The sequence below is a fragment of the Rissa tridactyla genome, chromosome 4 (assembly GCF_028500815.1).
Source record: "Rissa tridactyla isolate bRisTri1 chromosome 4, bRisTri1.patW.cur.20221130, whole genome shotgun sequence".
NCBI classification, from domain to species: Eukaryota; Metazoa; Chordata; class Aves; order Charadriiformes; family Laridae; genus Rissa; species Rissa tridactyla.
This window is the reverse complement of record NC_071469.1, coordinates 44241891-44266529: the sequence shown is the minus strand read 5'-3', so window position 1 is coordinate 44266529 and position 24639 is coordinate 44241891. Positions and strand designations below refer to the sequence as shown.

Sequence of the window (24639 nt, the reverse complement as noted above, 5' to 3'; positions counted from 1 at the left end):
TTGGAGGGACACTGAGATCTGAAAGGGGTCTTGCCTTCACAGTTATGGGCACTGAGCAAATATTTTATACTTTTAAGCATTCCTGTCACTTCTTGAGGAGGCGACAGTGGTTTTGCGTGCTGGAGGGCTGTCAAAGTGCAGCCTCTTGTGTGGAGATGGCTAGTGCCACCCAGGGCCCATCTGGCTGCCCAGGAGTGGACAACAAGGACCTCTTCGGCCAAGGACATCTGAACAAACCATTGTGCATAGAAAATATTTTTGTAGCTTTTCATTGCCTATAGGGAATATGCGAGTCTTTGCTTAATCCACATCAGAAAGAACTTTTTTTATCCCCATCTCACCTTCCATTTTGCTCAACTCAGACAGCAAGTCATCTTCCAGCCAAGCTGTTATTGCAGACAAATATTGCATGAAACAATTCCCCAATCACCTGTTGAAACTGTAAGAGTTTCCATTCTACTGGCAAAGCTTTAAAAGCTCACTCATTTTCTCAGGTTTTTGTATTTTGTGCATCTGAATTAAGGTGCTTAAGTGAATGATCCCAAAGAGGATATATTTGGGAGGGCAAAATTAATGTTGAAATTAATGTTAATTATTCTTTGTGTTCTCACCTGTTCTTTATGTCCTCACATTTATAAGGCTTTACGGTGTAGAGCACTGCTAGCATCACGTGAGGTGGTCCCGGTCTCAATAAGGGAGTACACAAAATGAGTACACAAGACGTAACAAAATGGGAGATTTTTTTAAAAACATCATCCTTGCTATTATAAAATTTAACAGGAAAATCAAACTCAAAATAATCTCATTTCACTTTGCAATGAGTTGAGAACTGATTAATAAAGATAGCTTCACAGACATGATATAATTGAATTTCATAAAACATTAGGCATTTGAAAACACTCTAATTTAAGAACTAGATGCCCAAAGCACCATTGAGGTGTTAAATGGATTAAGGATGGATAACTAACAGATCACAAAAAGCAGTAGTAAAGGAGGGAGTAGTCCCTCAGAGGGAATTATTCCTAAAGAGGTTGCAAAGAGCTCAGTTTTAAGCCTACTGCATGTTTTTATCAATGATAATGAAATTAAAATAAATAAATAAATAAATAAATAAAAATCACTATTGACGCCCTGTTTCAAACAGGGGATATTTAAATATTGGGGAAGCTGAAGATAAGAGCCACAGAGTGATCTGAGAATAGGAAGAGCTCCCTTGGAGATGGAAAGGCAGGTTTCACATCAGCCAGCGTGACACAATGCAGATACACACCAATGCTGACTTGGGATGCAGCACAGCTATGTCAGTACAGTAATTAGTCATGGTTAGAAGATGGACCAATTAGCCCTGATGAAAACCAGGGTTAATCAGGCTCAGGCTGTGTCATGCACCTATCTGGCTTTTTCCCATCCTGTTGTTGAGTAAATTTCCCCTGTAAAACAGACTGAAGCAACTTTCGTCCTGCTCTGTTTCATTTCCAGAAAAAGCAGAGATCCCATGAGCTGATATTCTACTGTTCTGGAGCTGAACCACAATTACAACTGCCTCAGACATAGAGGGCTAATAATCCTGTTTTAAACATGCAGTAGTATACCTGGAAAAAGGGTTATACTGTACCTTTCCAAGTGTTTCAAGTGCATGAAAACAATGAACATGCTCATAGGTGAAAAACGTGGCCCACTCTTCCTCTTCCACCACCCAAATAAGCTCCAGGATGCACCATCAGCTGTTTTTTCCATAGGAAAGAAATTTTTTTCTCCCATCCATTTCCTAGGAGTTTGTTCCATACAAACAAATTTTTCACTTCTGAGCATAATCAAGACTCTGATCTCAACACCAATTCTGCCCTGGTGACTCAGTCTGAAGTGCATTGCAACAGTAAAAACCTTTTATTATCAAAGAGACGATAATCCCAAGCATTTTCTGAGATGCTGCGACCAGTCTCTTCATGTATCACAGCTCCAAAGTGCTGGGCTGCTATTGTGAAAGACTGAGCTTGTCATCTGCCTGTTGTAGAGCTGCAAGAAGAGAGTCCTTGGCAGCTACCTTCCCCCAGAAGGCCTCCAGGGCTTTTGATAAGAACCACTCTCTCCAGACAACCCCTGCAAAAAGACCATTTGCAGGAAAGTCTTGAACATTTGCAAAAAATATAGCTGGAAGGGAGCTCAAAAGGCCCTTTTGCATTTACCATACTCTACGCAAACAGCTAGCGGCCGCTTCCCATGTTATGAAACACTGGGAGAAATTGCAAGGTAATCTTTCAGGAACATTCAAGGCAGGTGAAGATGAGTGACACAGGACAGTCATCAGTAACTCCAAGAGAGAATGAAAGGAAAGTCGGGCAACGTGACTACTACTTAGGCTGAATATAGGCAGTTCTGTGAATAGCAGATCAGAGGATTCATTTGACTATGTGAAACAAAGATGACCTGATTCAGGGGTATTTTTTTATTGGTGGTAAAAACTGTATAGATTTTTACAACAGTGACAGTAACTTGAGAAACTTATTTTCAAAGATTAGCGAAAAAAACCAGTTACATAAAAACCTCATAGTGGACAGACAATCAAATCAGAATTACAACCTTCAGTGTGACAATAATTTAGATAAGCAAGACCAGCACAATGGATTAGCTATTTACCAGAGAAATTCCAGTTCAAGTGACTGCTGTTCTGCCAAATAGAAAAGAAATATGTAAATACTGGTTTGATTCACATTTTAATGTGCTACATGTTTCATTATTATCTTACACAACACTATATTAATTTATACAGAATATATATTGCAATTGATGAAGTAAGAAGGTAACAAAACTAAACACAAATTTGCTGCTTTGAAGTTTGTTTTGGATTAAACCACTGGAAAATTCCAATCTGTTCATCTGAACAGTCACATAAATAGGATGAATTGGAGTCCAGCACATCCTCAGGATCATGTGATTTCTACTGCAAGTAACACTGCCAACATCAAACATCTCAATCTCACCAGACAATGGACAACCCAAGAAATACCACATGGAAGGTTAAAGCTAGCAGGCAGTGACTAATATTTCCGCTGCTTCCTCCGTGCCACTGCCAAGCGTAAGGCCTGAATTATCAACTTCTCGTTATTCAGGACATTGTAATCAGTCAGTTTCACCAGTTTGTCAAAATTCTCTTCACTGAAACACACCTCCCTTGTCGTAAATGGGGAGAGGATAGTGGAGACATCAACTTTGCCTTCAGCCATCTCTTCAGGAGTCCTTTCCACACCTGAGGAACAAACCACAAGGGGATGCACCAATAAGGTTTTATTGCAGTATGTGGCTCTTATCTGTTGTTTGAGTAATTATAGACAGAAAAGGGAGATTTGGAGGAAAAGACATGATTTGCCAGAGGGACAGAAAAGTAGCCTAGTAGCACCGTATTCTTCAGACTCTGGATCAAGCCTCGGTTCAAAAAACATGTAAACCCAAACAACTGGGAATGAGAACAACACTGATTACCATCAGCAGCTGTGCTTGTAAACCACTCATTGGACAACAAAGTCTTTGTTACCCAAACTAGAAAAGTGGAAGCAAAAGGAAAACAAGATACTCTTGTACTGGATGAAATAACAACACTCTCATTGAAAGTTCAGGAGAAATGATGGCACTCAGGCAGAGGACATAGTTCATATTAAAAACAAAGACCTATGTCCACTCAGTCCCCAATCTGGGAGATTACTTTTAAATACATGAACAAAGCCCAGATGAATGGGCTACCACCAAAAACCACATAAAGTTTTGCCTCCCTCTTCCTTGCAAGCAGTGGTGCATAACAAGCGCACGTTTGTCGAGTATAGTAGCTTGTGTTGAGGACCTGCCACCCTTGCTGTATGTATTTTGGGAGTTTTAACTTCATACTATCTCTAGTAAGTCCTGTGAAGTAAATGCCTATTTTCATCTCAAGTGTATTAGGAAAGCTTCTGGAGTTCTCACAGTTCAGACAGAATGACACAGGCCAGTTATTTTTGTCAATGATGAGACCAATAATGCCAGCATTGGAAAGGTCAGAGATGACAGTGAGATGTTAGATACGAAATGGAGAAGACACACCAGGCAACTGACTTTTTATTAAAATTGCTAGCCACAGATTACTCACCAGGAGCTTTATATTTCTTGAAGGTGTCATTTACTAAGGGGAAAAAGAGCACTGTTGGAGCTTGTGGACTATCAGCATCTTCAAACACATAGCATTCCTTCAAGTTTTCCCTGTCTTCCTCACTTATCTCAATTTTGGGAAATGGGATTCCTTGCCCTGAGATATACTTTGCAATCTGATCCAGAGGCTGGAGGAATGAATAAAATAAATAAAATTAATACAGAGAATCAACACTCAAAAAAGATCCAGAGACCTGGATTTTCTAAACGCTTGAATCTTTCTCTGGGAAGATGTTAAGTTTCAGATGGAAACAGCCATAACCACACCAGACATTGCAGCTTATCTTATTTTCTGTACTGCTTAAGGCAAAACAAGAAAAGAGTCACTTTCTTTGGGCTTGCAAATGGAGCCAAAAGCCAAAGGACTGATTTTATAATTCCGATAAAGCAGGTTCAGAAGGGGAAGGCAAAGAAACTGCAAGAACAGAGAAGGAACAGGTCACTCTAGATTATTCTGCGTCATTGTCTTGACTTCTTCATTATTTACCACTTTCCCAATCTGTCCTCTGCATCACTTGTGATTGATTGATAATGACTCCCTATTAACAAATATATTTATCAACATACTTTATGACCTCATGAAAAAAAAACTTTAACAGCTATATTTACTGTAAGCCTATGTTTATTTTTATATTATTCTCATTATGTATGCAACACTAATTATATTATTTTTCATTATTAATCAATTCCGGCATCAGCCAGTACATTTCCCTAAGACTGATATGGGATAAACAGTGCAGAGACATATAGGTTTTCCCATTTAATCTGTTAAAGTATTGTCAGGACTTTCTATTGCTTCTGTAACTTGCTCATCTCAAGGATAACCAAAATCAGTATCAGAGCTCCAGAACATTCCTCAGTCTGCTCTTCAAAGGCTCTTGGATCCACTGTAGTGAAGACCTTGATGTTTTTGAAGTGCCTATATCCATCACTGTCTTCTAATTTCCTTCTTAGTTATTGAGAAATAAATCAGCTAAAAATCTACATAATCAATCATACAATAATCATCTTATTCCCATTCCAGAACTGGAAAGTTAGTTGGTTTAACTGATGAGCGCTAGAAACCAAAAGACCACAGAGGAAAAAGATCACAGATATCATGGCTTTTCTTACCAGTGTCTGGGACCCTCCACTGTAATTTAAATGCAGGATGACATCCACCTCCCTCTTTGATCTCAAAAGTGGTGGGTAGCTGGTATTGATGAAAAACCCAGTGTCAACAAGGGAGAGTTCATCATTTGCTGTTTCCATCAGTTTATTTGGGAAGGAGTCTATCACTGTGTCTGAAACACGAACATTTCTTGTTACAACAAATAAAAAAAAAAACAAACCAAGATTGACTGCTCCACTGCAGAAAGTTAAAGAGGGAAGAATTGTGAATTTTGCCCCCCATTTTCCCTGCCTTTCTTTGACTCACTAGCAGCACTAATTTACAGGAGTAAGCGACACACCACAGCTTTTTGTTTCCTTCCTTCCTGGACTTCTCAAGCATCTTTGGCCCTAAAGGGGAGATCCCTCCTGCCTCCTGAGGCTGAGCTCACCTTGTCCACTGGAACACAATCCCCAGAAAACCGAATTCAATTTCAGTCCTCATCCCTCCCCCAAAAAATGGTATGCTGTTCAAATCTATCTTTTATGTCTTCCATTTGTGGAAGGGAGAAGTGGAATTTTAGAAGTCAGTCTTGTCTCTCCCTCCTCATTGGAAATCCTAAATGAGTTCCCAAACCTAAACATCCTCAAAATGTTACTGAAAAACATGCTGAGTTACTGTGCCTTTCCAGGTAGAAAATCCTTCACTCTCCAGGTACTTGCTATGCATCTGGAAACCTCTGATAAAATTGGGATACTGTGCAATGGTTGGGCGTCCTGTTAGGACATCTCGCAGAGCAGAGGAGAGGGCGCTCGAGGGAGTGAACAGACATGTGTCTACCTCATAGGGATTCATGGACAGAAAGGGTTCTTCTGCTGCAAGAAGGAAAGAAGTTCTGAGTTTAGGACAGTTTTCTGAAATTATCAATATTTTTAAAAACGGAGTAACTAATAACCACAGTTGTCTCTATCCCCCACCCCCAGGGTAAATCAAGCATATTTATAAGCCTTTAAGGTCTGCGCTACCAGATAAAACTCAGCATTAGATAGTGAATTAAATCACAGCTACCTGCAGGCAGCAAGCTACCAGGCAATAAGCACCACCTCCCGCTTCAGCCTTCCTCAAATGATGCCAAGCTCTATTGCAGCGTGTGGTGCAGGGGAGAGCCACGTCCCAAAACAAACAGGAGGACAACACTGGCCTTTGAACAGGACACCTTCAGAATATCACCCAGCTGCAACCATTAGGAAGTTAGGAGGCCAGTCACTCCAGGTTCCCCGTGCAATTAACAGCAAGAGCGAGCTTTCTCCACGGGCAGTTTAGTGGAGAAAACAGCCCTCTGCAAAAGATGTTTTCTCTACTGAGAGTATTAATGGCCAAGGAGAAACATATCCTAACTTAATAATCTTAAAATGTGCTCTTAATACAACATTACTTTTATATGCCTGCTGGAGACAGTTTTTGCATCTGTATGTCCTTTAGAGAAATAGCTTAGCCAAAGCTTTGCCAAAGAAGTACAGTCTAGTTCTTCTAAATCAGGCAGAAAAATATCTTAGCTGACATCTCTGCTTTGCTTTACTCATATCTCTCTCTGAATTTGACAACATCTCTCTAGGCATCTGACCTCTGCCAGAATATAAGCAATATATACTGGTGGTAAAAACAAAACAACAAAAAAAACGCCACACAAACTAAAACAAAACACAAAACATCTCACCAATATCGTTTACTTTGTCTCTGGTCCATCTACACCAGAAGTCCTCTGAATCAGTAGCCAAATTCCAGACATACATCACATCTATGGAAAATATACTGCTCCACATGCCTGTAATGTGAAAGAGAGAATAGAAACTGATTGATGAAGTAGTCTTGGAAGAATTTTAATTGACGCATACCTCCAGTCCTTCCCCTTAGAGACTTCCTTTCTGTCTAGATGGATGTCTTCATGGGCATACTTCCTAAGTATGTCCTTGCCGATGCAAACTCACACCTGCTCAACCTGTTTGCTGGTGTCTTCCTAGGACTGTCCACCACACACCATGTGCTCACTTGTGCCAGCTGCCTCTCGAGTAGGCTACCTTTCCCTCTAGGCAATAGTCACCTTGCATGTAGCAGATCCGAGCCTCTGAGAGCCTCTTCACTAGCCTTCCCATAAAGAATTCACTTCCAAAATGTTCTGCGCGAATAGACGCTCCGTATTTCAGGAGACCAACTTCATAAGGAGTGAACTCCAGCCACTCTACGGCGACAGCAGCCAGATCATGAAAAGGCAATAATGCGTTAAGCATAGCTAAACAGAAGAGTACTAGAGAGCAGGAACAAATCATGAGAAAGACATCGGCTAGTTCATAATATGCTGTTCATCAGCTATAGCAGTACTGTCCTGAGAGAATATACGTCTTTTGATACAGCAACCGCCAGCAGAAGAGCCCTGGTCTGAATGAAATCATAAGCATTCTGTGCAGATAATCTTACCCAAAAGCACATGTTGCTCAGTTATATCTTGTTCCCTTAAGGGCATCAGTGACACAGAGCTTAGCATTCACCTGGTGTCATGTACTCAGCTGCTCATATTGAAAAACACTATGAAAATTAATACTAGAGAAAATAGTGATTTTCTTGCCACTGGGCCCAGAAATTCCAAGTTGTCCCTTTAATTGTTCAAAATAAGACCACGTGGAACCACCATAACAATTGGTTTCATTACAAGGTTTTTGTGAGTTTGGCATCTTCCATGGCATAAATATATTTTTGCTTCTGGCAACATAGCGAACTCAAATTCTAAAGACTAAACATGTTTGGATTTTTTATTTTTAAGTGTTAGTCTCTATTATGTGAAATTTGAAATGTTTTTTTTTGCTGTTAGAATGAAAGAACTCTTGTGTTATTAAAGCTGATTACATACATTTGGTCTTAGTTCGGATTACTTAAATTATAAAGTTATTAAGAAATGTGGATCATAACCATTACCTCTGAACGCCTGAGCACTATAGCTGGACTTGAGGTTGATGGCCACATAGATGGGCAGCGGGTTCTGACCATTATCCACAGCCTGCCGTTGGTCTGAGAGCCTATGCTCGTCTTTCTGGTTTTTAAAAAAGGTTAATGGAATGAAGTGAAAAACAACTTGTACTTGAAACAATATAGTATGAATTATGAGCTTTATCCTGATTCTCCTTCCCATTCTCAGCCCACTGGATTGTGCAGAAATATCTGCCATGGCATATTCCAAACTTGGCAAGTATCCCATGAGCAGCAGCTACACCCTACATGGGTTCTCGGATTTTGAGATATGCAGAGAGGTTGACATTGACTGTAGGCTCAGCAAGGAAAAAAAACACATTCCCAGGAAGAAATATGTGGCTAAGTGAAAGGTAAAGTACTTTCCTTGGCTGGATCTCAGGGAACAGAGTTTATCACATTTCAATATATTTTGCAAGTATATTCATATGCCAGAATATATTCTGCTGCACTTGACAATTTAAAACTTCCTTGTATAAATATAAACTAGAAGGAAACTACTTAAGTTGTACTATTTTTAAAGTACCAAAATTTCTATCACTCTTTCTTAAAACTTGATAACATATTTACAGAAGGGTCTTTCCTGCTATTTGGATCATCTCCATATGCAGTCTATAACTAAGTCTCTTTATAAAGGCATATATTCATTTATGCTAGTGAAGTAAATTATTTCAAAATTTTAAGTGCCTCTTCTAGTCAGAACATTTCATGTCCAAAGTGATTAGTTTACACCTCAAAATAATTTTTTTTTCAGGATTTTTCTTTCTTTAAGAAGAAACAACACCTTTGACCGCAATGCCGCAGCTCCTCCAGTTCAAGGTCAACCTCACTTTAAAACAAGAGTAGTCTTTTAATAATGGACCTGAATATACAGAATTTAATCACCACTAAACCAACTATTTGTATTAGTAGTACTGAATGGCATCCCAGGATTTATTTTCTTCTCCTTTATAGCTACAGAAGTTCATCAGTTTTCTGGAAAAAAAAGGATTAATACCTTATCATGTAGCATGGATTCAATGACAAGCCCCCAAAGGTCTATGAAAGAAGTGTTATGTCCTTCTTTAGTCCTCTCCATCAGGTCATTATAATAGTACTTAAGACAATCCAAAGAAAAACAGCAGATCTTGGATTTGGTTACATGTTTGCGAGCTTCATTGATTGCATCCTCCAGATATTTTTGTGACCAATTAGCATCTTCATATAAGTTTGCCATTGTCCTGAAGAAACATTAGAAGAAAATAATGAAAGAGAACTAATGCTGTGGTTTGGCTTCAAAGAACTTTTGTGCAACCTCTTTGCCTGTTTCTCAATTCATAAGGGGTTCACAACTGAAAATTAAACACACCCGAAATACTCTCATTTCAAAAGCAAACAAAACCTTCAAGCTCTCCTGGTTTTGAGGATAAAAGTTTATGTGTGTGCAAAAAAATCATCTGCAAAATTAAATGGGAAAAAATCTGCCCAAGATTATTAAATACAAAGCCCACGAGTCCTCAGAAAATCCATTTCTTGGAAGGTGGGAATTATTCTAGGGAGCAGTAACTACTAGCTTGCTCTAGTCTCGTATTTCTTGCCAGTATCTGCTACTGGCTACTACTAGTGAGACAAACAGTCAGTTCCTGGGTCTTGGGCACATCCTGGTATGACCATTCTTACTTGTCCTCTTGAAATCATAAAATCATAACACAGACAGGTACGCTCAGATCTCCACATACATACAGAGAACTTAAAAGAATTTCAGCAAATACTTAGACAAACCTGCCATTAAGGTTTGGACTTACATAAGGACTGTAAGGACATAAGGACACAGTTCAGCACAAAAAAACTGTCTCCACTTCCAACCAGGTGTAGAGGAGTGGAGCTACCTGGAACCCACATGATCAAATACTTAAGTTATTTAAAATATGACCTCTTCTGCCATATGCCCACTGGGAGAAGAGAGGACCTTATAATGAGCTACCATAGCTGCAGTCTCTCCGAGGTCAGTAACTTGGCATCCTTTGTTGGACTGTCTATGACAGTATTAATTGCACTAGCCCCAAATACACCTTTTACCAGAGGGAGATGCACTCTAAATCCAAAATGGAAGTGAGAATAACCAGCAAATGGCAGGCATAAATTCTTCTTCCCATCTTTCTTCAATTTCCAGTCTAAAGTCAAATTCGTTGCATTCAGTCTAAGGTACAATTGATAAAATATGAAAAGGTAATAGAGCATTTACATGAAAATATCAGGCACAGACTGTGTCAGTGTGGTGACAAAAGCAGCTGATGAACATGACAACTGATGTCTTATTCAGTATGTTTTGTTCCTTCGCTCTAGGTGGACACAGAGTAGATTGTGGGGAAAAGGGAAATGCTTTTGATTTACTAAGTGCCATATAAGCTGATGTTGCTGTACAAATAGTCGACAGCATTGAGCAAAGAGAGTGCAAACATAAACCTTGTTTGGGTCATTCTCACCATGTGGTACCCGATAAACCACCGATGTAGGAAATGCAGTCTAAGAGATTGAGTTTCTGGAGACCCAGCAGGCTGCCATACATCGCTGTCAGCGATCTCGTCCCTCCTCCGGTTGTCGTGATGGCCACCACAGGCACCTGTTCAACACAGCAAGGCAGAGTGAATGAAAGCCATGCATGTGTTAGAGACGAGCAATCCTTCTTACTGCAGCAATCAGATAACAGGTTGCAGGGTATTGATACAAGCAGTGACGTTACTTCCTGCAAAAAGGACGTGATTGTTGCAAAAGGCTTCTGTTGCCACCACCTGACTGATGGGAGAAGGAAGGTTTTTATTTTACCCACTCAGATCGGGTGGATGGGAGGCTGTTTACTTAATATATAATTGGAAATCAACCTCATCACCCTGGAATTCTCAAAGTGTATTATTAGAATCCATCATAGAAAACACAGGATTTACCATGCCGGAGCAGATTAGGGATCCGTGATTATGCCTCTAACAATGACCAGCGTCTCAGAAGAACGCACAGCACCCTGTAATCAGCCAGACCGCACAATAGCCGAAGCCTTCCTGGCCTCAGGCCACTAATTACTTTATGTCCTGAAGCACAATCATCAATAGGGTTTCCCCCCTCCAAGGTCCAAGTGTAATTGAACAGACAGACTATTCTTCTCTTAATCTTTTCCTGATGAAGTACACCCTTTGCTTCCGTTAGTCTCTTGAGTTGTGTGGATGCCTATATGCCCTGTGGAAAATGTCTACCTTTTAAGTATTAACTTCAAATTTCATCAAGTGATCTGCTGTTCTAAAGTCAATAAATAGACCTGGAAGAAAAATATTTCTCGCATTCTATGAAATTCAAAAATAAAATCAATAAAAAAATACGATGTTCTTCCTACCCTAAACTTGATAAGAACTTAAAATCTAGGAAATTTTATGAAATGATAATGAGGAAAAATCTGATGATCTCTACTAAATTTAGAATCATTTCAAAATGTTACGTTTTGGGTTTTACCTTTTCCAACCTTTTTCATCATGAATTAAAATTCTAATGACACATTTGAACAGAAAACAAAAATAAGTCAGTTAACAAGAGAGAGGGGATTTTTTTTTTTTCCACAATTTTGAAGTTAAATACATGGATAGTAGAGCCAGAGTAATTAGACCTTTTCAAAAAACAGCCTTGGTGTTACCATTTTGGTCTTACCATGTCAAACACTTTTCTATGCATCAGGGAACACTTAGACAGCTAAGTAAAAATGTTCTTTCCAGTTTTCTTGAACACTTTATTTCCTATACTATTCTCTGCTCTGAAATCCAAAATATGATTATTTTTTTTTAAAATCTGTACGTTATCCACTGCACTATTTCTTTTAATTGTCAGCTAAAGAGGATTCTTGTTGTTGGTATGTCTGTACTTTTCTGATTTTCGACAACCCAGCTAGACATAAGCAGTTACAAGACTTATGACTGAATTATGGAGGCTCGAGCAGGGGCTACAGTGATAAAGCTACACTTTTAGTCAGCTATTTCATCTATACAACTCAACAATGCTGTAAGATTAACTCTTCTTTTCCAGCTTGATAGTTTTATTCTAGTAGTCAGTTTTCCCAACAATACACCTTTTCTGCTGCAGAAACCACCCAAATTATTTTTATTCAGATGTCTGTGTGAAAGTTTTTGCCTCCTCCCCTCAAAATCCTTTACAAATGCCATGACCACCACCTTGCCTCTGTTATGGAGCTGAGGCACGCTGTTTCCCAGGCTGCATGTCCCAGCAGTTCCATGTCTGCCCACTATAAATTTTCCTCCTGAGACCCACGAGGAACATCAAGAATAAACAGGAATGGGTTGAACTGAGGAGCTGTTGAGAAGTTTGGGGGGGGTGGGGGGCTGTAAAGATATCCTGCTTTCCCCACTCCGCCGTGAGAACCAGCTACTTCTCTTGCTCATCTCTTGCCCTAGGTGGCCAGGCCTGCCCCAGAACAGCAGGATTGATTAAGCTGTTTTTTTCATTTGTGGTTTCAACTTGTGAGCCAGGCCCTGATCCCCAGAGAGGAGCTGCTACCAGTGAGTGTATTGGCTTGCCTCATGCTCTTTCAGATCTTCTTCCAAATGTAGAATCTTTTTCAGAGCAGCAGCAACATATTTCTTCCTTTTCCGCAAGAACTCCTGCTCTTCCGTGCACAGGTTAAACCCCAAGCGCACATCCAGGTTTCCTGAGCTGGAATAGGCAAAGGGACAAATCAATGGTACATGTAATTTATAGCTGATTTCAAGACCTGTAGGGCAGGTAGTCAGAAAACTCCACAAATCATCTGCAAAACAAGCAATTTCCAAGTCTGCATATTGATCAAGAAACAGAAGAAAAAGGAGCATTTCTATTGCCAGCAAGCAGTAGTAGTGAAGACGAAGAGGAGTTTTCAAGGTGCTCTAGATTTCTTGTGGGCACAGACAGAAAGACAAGACACACAAGCCAGGGAAAAATCACCTAAAGGGGTAATTTCAGGAGTACTTTTTTTCTGTATGCATTTCTTTTTGTCACCGTGACATCCTGGAAACTCAAGTGATGCCACCATCACCCGTTCTCAGGTTTTGACAGCTCACTAGCGGTATTTAAAGTGAAGGTCCTAATGAGAGCTCAAACTGCAGAGCAAGTCCTGCAGCATCACCCCCTGCTCAGCCTCTGTCCTGTGAAATCCAGCCTTTCACCTGTGTGCTGAACAGATTTCTAGATAAGGATTTGCAAGCTTCATCCTGCAAATATATAAGAATATCCATCAGTTTTTCCATGTGGGCAACAACATTGAATTTTCTCCCTTGAGAAATGTGAAGCACAAGCCATAAAACTTGCAGAAAAAAAAAAAAAAGGTACAAAACCAATCAAATAGTAGCTAATGTTTTGTGCCTTCAACAACACAAATACACTTGTTACTGAGAAGAGCACTCAATATTGACCAAATCTTCTGGTTCATATCACCCTCTGGTGGCTGCAAATTCTATCCTGAACATTACTTTCACCAGTATTTCACAAAATGAATGTTTCAAGGGTTAATGGTAGTAACCTCTGTTCTCCAGGAAATTTTGAAAACAGAGTAAGGTCAATTCATCGACCTTATAAAAAACAAACAACTTTTTTAGCGGTAGATTAAAACTTCTCTTCCTCTTTCCGTAAATCTGTATCCGTTAGATTTACATTTCAATATATTTTGTTATGGGCAGAGATTGAGCAGGTGGCTCTTCTTCCTGTGCTCTGAGTTTCACCTACATAAACCGCTCCCATGTTTTCAAAATCCACCTTGCTTCCCTTCCGTATATCACACAACAGTAAGGATGCTGCCAACCACATGAAGTTTTCGGCTGTATCCTAAAACCTCACTGTCTTCGATTTCACCTGTCACTGGTGCAACCCTGTCCCTTCGAGCGGGCTGGCAGAGGTGCAGCTGGTCAGACCTCAGCTCCCATTGTGCTGGGTGAAGCGGGAGAAGGGGCAGAAGCCAGGCTGCCCTGTGTTTGTTTCAGTGACTTTGCAAAGTTAAAGAGGAACAAGGGTTATTTCAGTCATGATGCAGATCTGAATATTGGCGTAAGTGGGCAACAAAACTAATATGCGAGAGTAGTGCGGTTTCACTCACGACTAAGAATAGTAGTCATAAAATCGGCTAATTTACTCTGAAGAAACCTACCAAGGCTCAAACTCTCACTGAACTGCGTGATCCTGTAACTGCAGCAGACTTGCGCTTACCTCAGGCACCACATGAGTACAGGACAAAGCACTCACGTGGCGTGTGTCCATCTCTCCACCTAGCACAGAAAAAAACCTAGATAACTAGTTTACAGTAATCCTGGATGATAGGACAAAAAGAGGCTATCTTACCATTTTCTTGCTGTCAAGCACAAGTGAAAGGAATGATCCTAGAAATCCAGAGAATAAAGCTAATTACCACCAGATTTTAAAACACTTCTTTCCTTCAGGCTCAGGCAAGGCTCATTCAGTAAGAGAGGAGGTTCTCAAATAAGAATTCACATGGCTAAGGATATTATTTTGGTACAATTAACCAAAACCTCAGTCCCTGCTGTGGAATCAAATTCTCTCTTATCTAACCAGGCTGTCTGTTTGGGGCAATTAGTGAGCCACCAGCTTGCATGTTACACCAGCTCACAGCGTGCACACTTAGAAGGAGCAACAAGAATGAGAGAAGTTAACTTCTTTAAAAAAAGAAAAAAAAAATACATACAAAAGCACTTCCAACATCAAAATTAGACAAGTCAAGATCTGAATTAAGCTCGTATTCTGGATTGTATTTTTTAAAACTAGCCATTCTGGAATTACCCCAATACCCAAAAAGAAATTTTGGAATGCATGCTCATAAGACAGTCATTTTTGTTCCTTGAAACCACTTAGTTCTAATTTTGGGATGCAGGTTTGCAATGATTTTCTTATTATAACTATTGTTAACACCCGCTTCCTTAAATGTGAATATGACAGTCTTTCTTTCTTTTTTTTTTTTTTAAAAACATTTTCAATAAACAGCTGTACAGTTTTACACAGTGATTTTGTTCACTTGGTAACTTCATTTCTGGCAGGACAATATTAAACACATTGGGAAAATATTTCTTTCAAAAGGTTCACAGCACTCACCTCTTCTACCATTACTTCCTTCTGCAAAGGGAGTGAATTCAGGGGGAAAGAAAGGATCCCGGATTTCTCCGTTTCATTTTTATCTGCCAACTGAAACAATGTAAAAAGTAGTAGGCACGGACACGTGAAGGGTTTATCATCTCTAGAACTTCTCCTATTAAGAGGGCTAGTTCAGTTGACCGGTTACATTAACACCTTCTTCTAATGTCATTGTGGTTAACGATAACATAATGGTAACGAGGGGAACGTACCTCTTCTGGTAATGTGACATCCAGTCTTGTCTGCTCATTTATAATGCAGTGAAACACGATGATCCTAAGGCTGGAGTCAGAGTCCAGAGAAATCTTCTGGCTTCCTTCATGTGATCCTTTCACTGTAAATGTAAGCTCCTGATCTAGACATAGAGGCAGGGAATAAAGAGAATTTTAACTATTCCAAGCAAACGCACGTAACTAATAAACAAAATCCGCTTCTGCTCTGCATGCTTTTTGTCTGATTTTCCTTACACCACGATGATTAATTAGACTTTGGATGGCCAAAACAGATTGAAAATGGCTATAAAACATCTCGGTGGGTCTGTATTAATCACTAATATACAAAAATAACATATTTTTTAGACATTGTAGCATGCTATTTGGTAGGAGCTTTCTATGAATAAATAAAACTAAGATTTATATTTAAAGGAGTGTCAGTTTAAAGGCCTTTTGGATTAATCACAGTGAATTTATTTGATAGCAGTCTGTTCTGGTTCACCGCGTACATTTTATTGGATGTTGTGTCTGCTACAATAGTCGAATGATTCAAACGCAAACATCCAACGGGCTACTTGACATTTGCCCTCAAGTCAGCAAAACTGAAACGACCTGTCAACCCAAAGGCTGTGCTCCTTGGACAGAAAAGCCTTTATGTTTGCAGAGAGATCATACGCTGTTCCCTGGCAAGATCAGGGCCAAGAGGTACATAATTTTAGGCCACTAACCTTTCCTCCTCATGTTACATTTCAGTCTGAAACTTGCTGTAATGCAACTCAGCCATTGCTATCATTTGCTTCATAAAGGTCAATTTTCCATTTGTGAATTTTCTCGAAACGGGCACAATTTTTTGAGATTTTCCCCATGAGCAGCTTTACACAAGCTACTATTTATTTGAATTAACTTAAAGACTAGTGAAGAGTCCTGCTATATTTATTAGAGCTACATTTTACAGCCAAAGTCCTGATTCGGTGATGGTTTGCATTTTGTGCAGACCCCTTTGATGATACAATTTTACATTTAAACTTAAGAGCTTAAGTTTACTATTTTTACTCAAGCGACCAAAAAAAAAATAAAATCTCTTTCAGAACCCTGAATGTGCAGAAACTTTGTACATACTCAAACCCAAATTAAACATACAGGATAAGACTTCTACATTTTAATTATAAGATGGTTTTAAAAGAAGATCCAACTTAGTTAAAAATGTTCATTTTGAACAAGCAATAAACAAAGAGAACTAATATGATTTTTTCCAAGTTTTTAATACTAGTATATATGGCTCTGTTTTTGCATCAATTTAAGATATGCCTCGGAACTAAATACTTGACTAACTTGAATTTTGACAGATACAATCTTTCTGCAAGATGGGGCATGGCAAAACTAAGTATTATGTGAAACCGCTAAAGTAACAAACACAACAGATTATTAATTTTCAACATCTTTACAATGGCTGAATCACAACACAAAAACAATAGGTTAATGGAGCAATAACCTCACTTGTGGATTGCTGCGGCAGGTTCCCCGTATCCACTCTAACCTCCAAACAGGAAACCTCGCGTGCCTGTAGCAAGAGAGGATAAATGATGACTGAGAGAAGTGTAAATGTCACGGCACGCGATTCATACTGTTCTCAACCAACCCCTCTAGTTTATCAATGAGTAACACAATTACTATCTCTTACTATGCCTTCTGATAACATGAGGGCAATAGTGCTGTGGTATTTTTTTTGAAGTTTGAAAGTAAAGAGGAACAACTCATGAGCTGCTTGAACTTGGAGAGACAGTTAAGTAAAGAAGATGAGACCTATTCAAAATAATAGGCATATTGACATATGGGAGTCTTCTTACGAGCGTTTTATCATTTTGTCCGTTAACCCCTGATAGTTCTGGGTGTAACGTGGGAATAATGGGTAGGAAATTCAAGTTTATAGAAGAAAGTAGGTGGCACATGCATGCTGACAGCAGCCTCACAGCATGCCTTTGCAGAGGGCAGCACTGCAGTGGAGTGGTGGGAAAACAGTGATCCTTAGTGCCAACAACAGATCCTTTTTCTCAGTAGGACAGTTTGGCTGATAGTACTCGCTTTGGGACACAGCTCAATGTTTCCAGACTTAAAAACATGAAAACTTGTTATGCAGGCACAGGAAAGATTTTAAGAAATATACATTACCACTAGTACTCCATTGGTAACGATGCCATCGGGATAGTCCAGGCTGAAAAATATAATGGAAAATATATGTCATGGGTGGGACAATTCAGACGAATATTTAAGTGTATGAGTTAACACATTACTCATTTTCCCCCTCCATCAACTTTGACATTTCTGACTTCAACATTCTCACTCAAAAATACTTTAAAGCTTTTATCAAGTATATTTCTAGATGACAAGCTGAGTTGCAAGTTTTTCCATCCACCCATGATAGAATACAAAGTCAGGCTTTTATTCCTGGGGTTTGTCATACTGACTTTAGTGACCACGTAATGAATTTTGACACAGGACATACTGAGTTTGAGGAGGGAGCTGGAGGTTGTTACATCCATCTTGATTGTTTTGATCATAATACAGTTTGACCCAAAGTTTTGTATTCAAAAAACTAATACACTTGTCTAGATTTCCACAATTGACCAAAAATTACCATAACAGCGGAAGAGACTGTACTCGCCTCATAGAAGTTATTTGCAAAACAGATATGAGATGTTAATATATCACTGGATCCATAGATGTGTTTCCACTTATACAGCTAGGGGCAGAAGTGGGTTCATATACTGGCAGATGCCAATTTTTATACTCTTAAATATTTTTCCCTCAGAAAAATCAGGCAACGTCTCATTAAGGATATCTTCTAATTTACCTTTTTATTAAATTGCAGAGGGAAATTCATATAGTATTCTCCATAACCCAGATTAGTCCAAAGGGAATGCACGCATACATAAAATCATAAGGATTGAGCACCAACTCCTCAACCTGCTGCAGATGGTACGAGTTGTTTATTCAGACTTTACAAGTTATGGATTATACACTCTGTAGTCTCACATAGTTATATAATTGAGATAAGTATTTCGTCTTAGCTGAAACCAATAAAGCAATATGCTTCCTTTAAAATCAGATGAATGGCATTGTTGTTATCCATTTTAAGAGAAGGTTTATCAAAGCTCATAAACAGTTTAAAGTTTAAATTTCCAAATCAGTATTTTCCTTCAAGAGAAAATTTGCATTGGCTAAATACAGTACAGAACACTTAGAAACAACTTTCCAGTAAAAACAAAACAAAACAAAAGCAAACACTACACCACCACCACCCTTCCCCCCCTCCCCGCAAAACAGTTATACACTGGAAAAAAGAGTTTTACCTAAGAATTTTGTAGGTTCTTTTTTTTTTGGAAAGTGTATTTCAAAAGAGTTCAAAGAACATTGGTCAGTAATGGGCAAAAAATACTCTGTGTTTCCACCTGCATGCAGGGAAATGGGGTTAAGTACTACACAAGTTTTGTTCCAGACCCAAATTTTGCACTTAATTGCTATTTCATAGTCAAATAGTTGTAACATTACATGATGTATGGTGTCACTATCCTCAATACTTCATTAAAGAATAAAGGAAAGCAGGGAAAGAGCATGGTGGATAATAGAAGACCTGAGTCTGAATAGCCTGGTGAAACGAAGGTGGAAAGACAGAAAAAGATGTCTTTTTATAGAGGTAAATATCCAATAAAGTGTAGTATTATTTGAGCTATTGGTATCAGCAAAGTATAAAGTTAGACTGATAATTATGAGTTCAAGGCATGACCTTCAAACAGGGAGGAAGAACCTGTATTGTTGGATAGAATGGCTTGCAAGGCTCCTGGGAAGAACCAGGACAACACAGGCATTGAGCACCAATGCCTGAGATGTCCCTCTTGGAGCATCACCTCTGTGGACACTCCTGTGAGGAAGCCCAGGTGCGGTCACTTGTTGGTTACTCTCCACACAGCACTTCCAACTTTTACATCCTGAGTTTCAAGGCTTCTGTTGGCTAGAAACCCAGCTGAGCTGGGTGCAGAAGAGCTCTTACTATTCAGGTTGGCAGACGCCTTTGAATATTTTGCCTTGCTTTGGAGCACTGAATAACGTCCACTTCTCAGGACTAGCTGGTAACTTCCCTGACAACCAACCTGCTACTAGACAAGCCCTCGTTACCCATACTAACAGTTCTGTCCTCTCCTGCATCACAGTTTGTGATGTATGGCCTTTCCTAATGCAGACTTCAGTTTTACTATGAGAACTAGGAGCTTGTCGTAGCCTGCAGCAGGAGAAGCCAAGAACAGAGGCCCTGGGCATCCTTCCCCACTAAATACCCATAGAAGGGGTGCCTAACACTGCAGTGGACTCTGTGAGCCCAGAGGTCACTTCACAACACCTGGTTCACCTCAGACTGCCTTCTCCTCCTTTTTAGATCATGCCTGGTTTATAATGAGGTGAGCAGTATTGTATGGGAAGCTACAGTCACACAAATTCACATATTACAGTTCACATTTGGAGTAGGCAACCGTGCTCTGTTTCCCCAGAGAATTTGGATTTTTTGATACTTATGTAGAAATTTTTAATTCTTTTTTGACAGATCCAGCTTCCCCTTTGTTTAGTAGCTTCCACATAGTGCAGGCTGCTTTTCCAAACTTTCTGAGAACCTGAGAGAACCATTGGGCATGGTACTTCTTCAATAAAGAAAAGTGTATTTGCCTCCAAGATTCTTTGGTTGTCATTTTCCTTCACTTAAAACTTTTGCCTTAAGTGCTCCCTGAGGCCCTGTGACTTCTTGCCACAAGTACAAATACGAACAGTACATTTGTCCCCTCATGGATGGAGGCTCAGGCTACTCTGAGAGCTTCCCCAGCAGTGCCCAAACCAAATGGCTAGCATGATCTGCTGGTCCCTCCCCGCATGGGGGAAATTTCTCAAAATAACACAGCAGAACTACAGAAAGAAAAAAAGACTTTTATTTTCTAAAAATCATGCTTTTGCCGTATTTCAATAATTAATATTTAACTTTTATACAACATTTTGTACACCTATTTACATTTGTGTGTGTTAAGTGGGCTTTGTTTTAAACATCATCTTTCACATTTGAAAAAGAAAAGGGTGGGGAAGCTGAGATGAAAGCTTGTGTAAGAGTGGTCCTTCATTCTTCTAAGAGTTGTTTGGGATGTACGTCCTCAGCTTGGGACATCTGAAAGATAGAAACATGCCAAAAAGATCAGCAGACCCAACAAATACCCTGGGGCCCTCAGACATCCCCTTGGAAATTCAAAGTACCTTTTAGTGCACCAGAAGTCTCTTTGGGGCCTCTCAGTATCAGGCATGGGCTTCAGAAGTCAGAGGGGAAGGGGATGTTAAGGGAGCGAAGCCACCTAGTCCAGCGGGACCCCGTCCCTGTAGCAACTCGTAGAGGCTCATGCTGATGCTGGACTCTACCAGGGGAAACACAAGGGAGAAAGGGCACGTTACCATTGATAATCACCAGAAAATAACACAAAAAGCACTAAAGTACTCAAATCGGCAACCTGTGTACAACGACCTTACCTTTTCTGTCACTGCTGCTCGAGGGCAGCAGCTGTCATGCCAGCTGGGCTCGTGTTATGGGCCCATAAAACATTGGGCAGGCGTTTGCAATCCCTTGGATCAGTTGCTGGTGAAAAGGCACTTGGAGGAAGGAGCATGCCTTCCTCTCTGTGTCGTTAGGATACACGGTCTGGCTCTCAGTGCCTGCCACAGGTAGTGGCAGCAGAGAGGTGAGCGTTTGCAGGTACTGCAGGAGTGGCGTAAGAGTGAGGCAAAACTAGAGAGGGTATTTGTCTCGCAGTTGTGGAAACCAGTCTACCAAAGTGAAGGTTTTCTTCCATTTTAAATAAAAGATAATGGGAATGCAAGCGGGAACAAATTCCATACAGCCCACCAGTGTATCATGACGAAATTTTTACAATGTTCTTTGGTAAAAGTGACACAAAACACAATTTTTGCAGTGAGGTCAATAAGCAAGCAAAAATAAGAGTGACAAAGCCACTATTGTAGGTGCAACCCAGGAAACTTTCTTGGCCTGGTGTTACACTTCACGTGGGATATTTTTCATGTGTAATGCTGGAAAGAAAGAACAGGCTAATATAGTAAATCTTCCTATTGGTAAAGTCTGGAATGAAGATGGGAAAGGAGAGAAAAACTACTTCAGTTAAATAGTGTCAGACAAAATGTGCTGGTGGGAATAATTATTAATTTCAGAGATAAACTGCCATATTTACCCCCAAAAAAGTATATTCTCATTGTTCCCATCACAATACCAGATTTCTCGAAACTTCCTTGCACGATTAGCTGTACTTCTTGTAAATACTATGGTTGACCCTCACCCTCTGAAAATTATCTCTAATCTCTGTCAACAATTCTCCCACCCAGCAACGCCAAAACTCTTGCCAAAACCTGATGAGCTTGTTAAACACAGGAGAGGTCGATTTCATCCATAGCTTTCTGGTGACCCATCTCAGCTACTTCCGTCTTTCAGACCTTTTCAGGGCTCTTTAGTTTATCACAGGTTACGCAATCCATTGTCTCCAATTTTAATGTCCAAACCCTTTAATTAATTACTCATGATATCACATTTCTCTATGTTGAGGGGAAAAAAGCCCTCTCAACATCCTACCAAGATCATGATATTTAATCAATTCACTTGTGCTTATACCTTTATTGCAGACTCAACTGACGGGCAGAACAGCATTGACCAATATGCGTATGCAAGGAATGCAAATGAGGGATAGTAGGGAAAACGTTTATCTGCCTCCCGACAAGAAGCCCATTTTCCCAGAGAAGTGTCTTCCCTTTTCTCAGTCCCGCTGTTACCTAATAGGGACGTTCCCTTACTTATGATGCAGCAATTTCTTCCCTTTGCGTGTTGAAAGCTTCAGGCCACAACTATTACATTGGTGACCCATGTATCACACTATGAATGAAAAAAGGGGATCAGATGTGTTCTTGCTGTAGCAACGGAGCCATGACTGTGATTCTTTTTAAAACCTCTTCCTTGGGACTGCCAAGGGTCCTTTTTATATGTATAGTCCCAACCATCATTTTCCAATGACTAGAATTCCTACTTGGACAGCACCTGCAGAAATAGCTACGTTTCTGACTTTATCTATTGAATACATCTCCAGGAAACGGCAATTGGCTGCAAGGTCCAAGAGAAGAGTTTGACACAGAGCTGTCATGCACATGCTCCGAGGTGAATTCCAGCCTCCATACCTATATGCAAACCCACTCATGCACAACCTCCAAGCCAGACAACCTACCTGGACCTCCCTCATCAAAAGACAAGATTATTGAGACTATGATTCAATCTTTCAGAGGAAGGAAGATGGTAGACAGGCCATCTGGGACATCTACTGGAGCTCCCTTCCCCATTGCCATTACTGATGTCGTGGCACTCCTAAGCTGGGTCTTCCTGTTGCTGGGCTTTCTACCAGTTTTGGTGCACAGTAAACAACAAACAATACACCCTGGTGAGTTCCCATGACTTGTAATAGGAGATTCTGGGACTGCTTTATCTCCGACGGCTTTTTTGCTTGTGGACACTGGAAGATCTTTCCTTCTTTGTTCATAACACTTCGTTCATAACTACTGCCCTTTCTCCAGCAAGTCCCAATTTCCCCTTACGTCAGGAATAAAGACATTATTCAAAGTCTCCACCAACATAGTATTCTGTTAGGCCTCCTGAAGTGCCTCAAATGCCTTGAGAAGGTCCCAGCAGTACCATCCTGTCTCTAAGGTTGTTTTAACAACACTTTCAGTTCAATAACATGGATCAAACTGGTAGCAGAAATCCTTTCAAGTAACTTTCTCAGAGTCATAAAGCATATTATGGAGACAGACTGTGATCCCACACCAGACTCCCTCTCCAGCTGGTGACAGATTTCTCCACAGCATGAATTACTTGACGCAAACACATCCCCTAAACAGTTAAAATCCACCAACACCTTTCAAGCCTACCAAGTGAAACTAGTGCTGCTCCTCCAGTTTTCCTGGTTCCTCAGTCCTCAACCTCCCACAGTGATCTTTGCTGTTTTCTTTATGCAGACTATTTTGTTCCTCTCCCTGCTGGAACTGATACTCAAGTCTACCACAGCTCCCTACGTGTAGCCAGACGATCAACTTACAAGAGAGCATTTTGTACTGCTGTCGATTTGGAGAGCCAGATTCTCCAAGAAGGAGGTACATAAGATGTCTAGGCTTGGCACCCCTTCTTCTAAGGGTCAAAACTTCCCGAATATTGTAACTGTCCTCATACTTCCTTGTGTATTGATTCAATGACAAAAAAAGAACAGGAGGAAGTTGGTGCCCAGGAGACAGCAGCCAAACAGGGCAAAAATTACATTTTAAGATATCTAAAATCTAAAAATATGTATTCTGAAATTCCTGTTTACTAGACTTGAATGAAAACAGCTAGATACTGCTTTCAGAGACTGTAGGTTTAAGAAGCACATCACAGATGAACCAGCTGCCCAGTCTATTTTTACAGAAAATACAACAGTTTATATAGAATTTAGGACTCTACTCACGTGTTCTGCAGTGTGAACTCCACCTCCAGCTCCTCACGCGCCTGAAGAGAGCAGGAAAAAGAAAGAAATGTATATTATTTGTTTTTCCTCATAGCTTTCATCACACGTTACATATCATTTGTAAAATGCATATTTATAATAGCACTTTGGAAAATTCCCAGAGCATAAGAACAATTTGCAAAAGAAACTGTGGTGCCAACTGAAGATATTGGATTTTATGATATTGAAAAAGCAGACGCTAAAACTATTTTTTTGAGATCTAAATACCATATGAGCATGCAGACGTTGGAACTGCTGTTCTGCTAAAACAGCCGTTTTTCAGATTTCAATTCCCAATATAAAACAATCAGCTGTTTTAATATTACTACGGTTTAAAGTGGCTGAACAAGAGTTAACAAACACACCAGAAATATTCAGAATGAAG

General features: G+C 40.0%; 1 protein-coding gene across 1 annotated transcript in view; it reads right to left on the bottom strand.

The window, feature by feature from the left end:
• Window positions 1-2483: 2483 nt before the first annotated feature.
• The window catches only part of LOC128908604 (cytosolic phospholipase A2 epsilon-like), a 34070-nt gene continuing 11914 nt past the window's right edge, over window positions 2484-24639 (bottom strand). Inside the window, exons 6-21 of the mRNA XM_054199207.1 lie at window positions 24216-24256; window positions 17815-17857; window positions 17143-17206; window positions 15646-15788; window positions 15395-15484; window positions 14630-14667; window positions 12841-12976; window positions 10753-10889; window positions 9285-9507; window positions 8237-8351; window positions 7368-7505; window positions 6984-7091; window positions 5950-6141; window positions 5290-5459; window positions 4118-4304; window positions 2484-3247 (exon numbers count right to left, since the gene is read on the bottom strand). Of these exons, the coding sequence (XP_054055182.1) occupies window positions 3039-3247; window positions 4118-4304; window positions 5290-5459; window positions 5950-6141; window positions 6984-7091; window positions 7368-7505; window positions 8237-8351; window positions 9285-9507; window positions 10753-10889; window positions 12841-12976; window positions 14630-14667; window positions 15395-15484; window positions 15646-15788; window positions 17143-17206; window positions 17815-17857; window positions 24216-24256 (2034 nt within the window). The 3' untranslated portion in view covers window positions 2484-3038. The remainder of the gene's footprint in view (window positions 3248-4117; window positions 4305-5289; window positions 5460-5949; window positions 6142-6983; window positions 7092-7367; window positions 7506-8236; window positions 8352-9284; window positions 9508-10752; window positions 10890-12840; window positions 12977-14629; window positions 14668-15394; window positions 15485-15645; window positions 15789-17142; window positions 17207-17814; window positions 17858-24215; window positions 24257-24639) is intronic.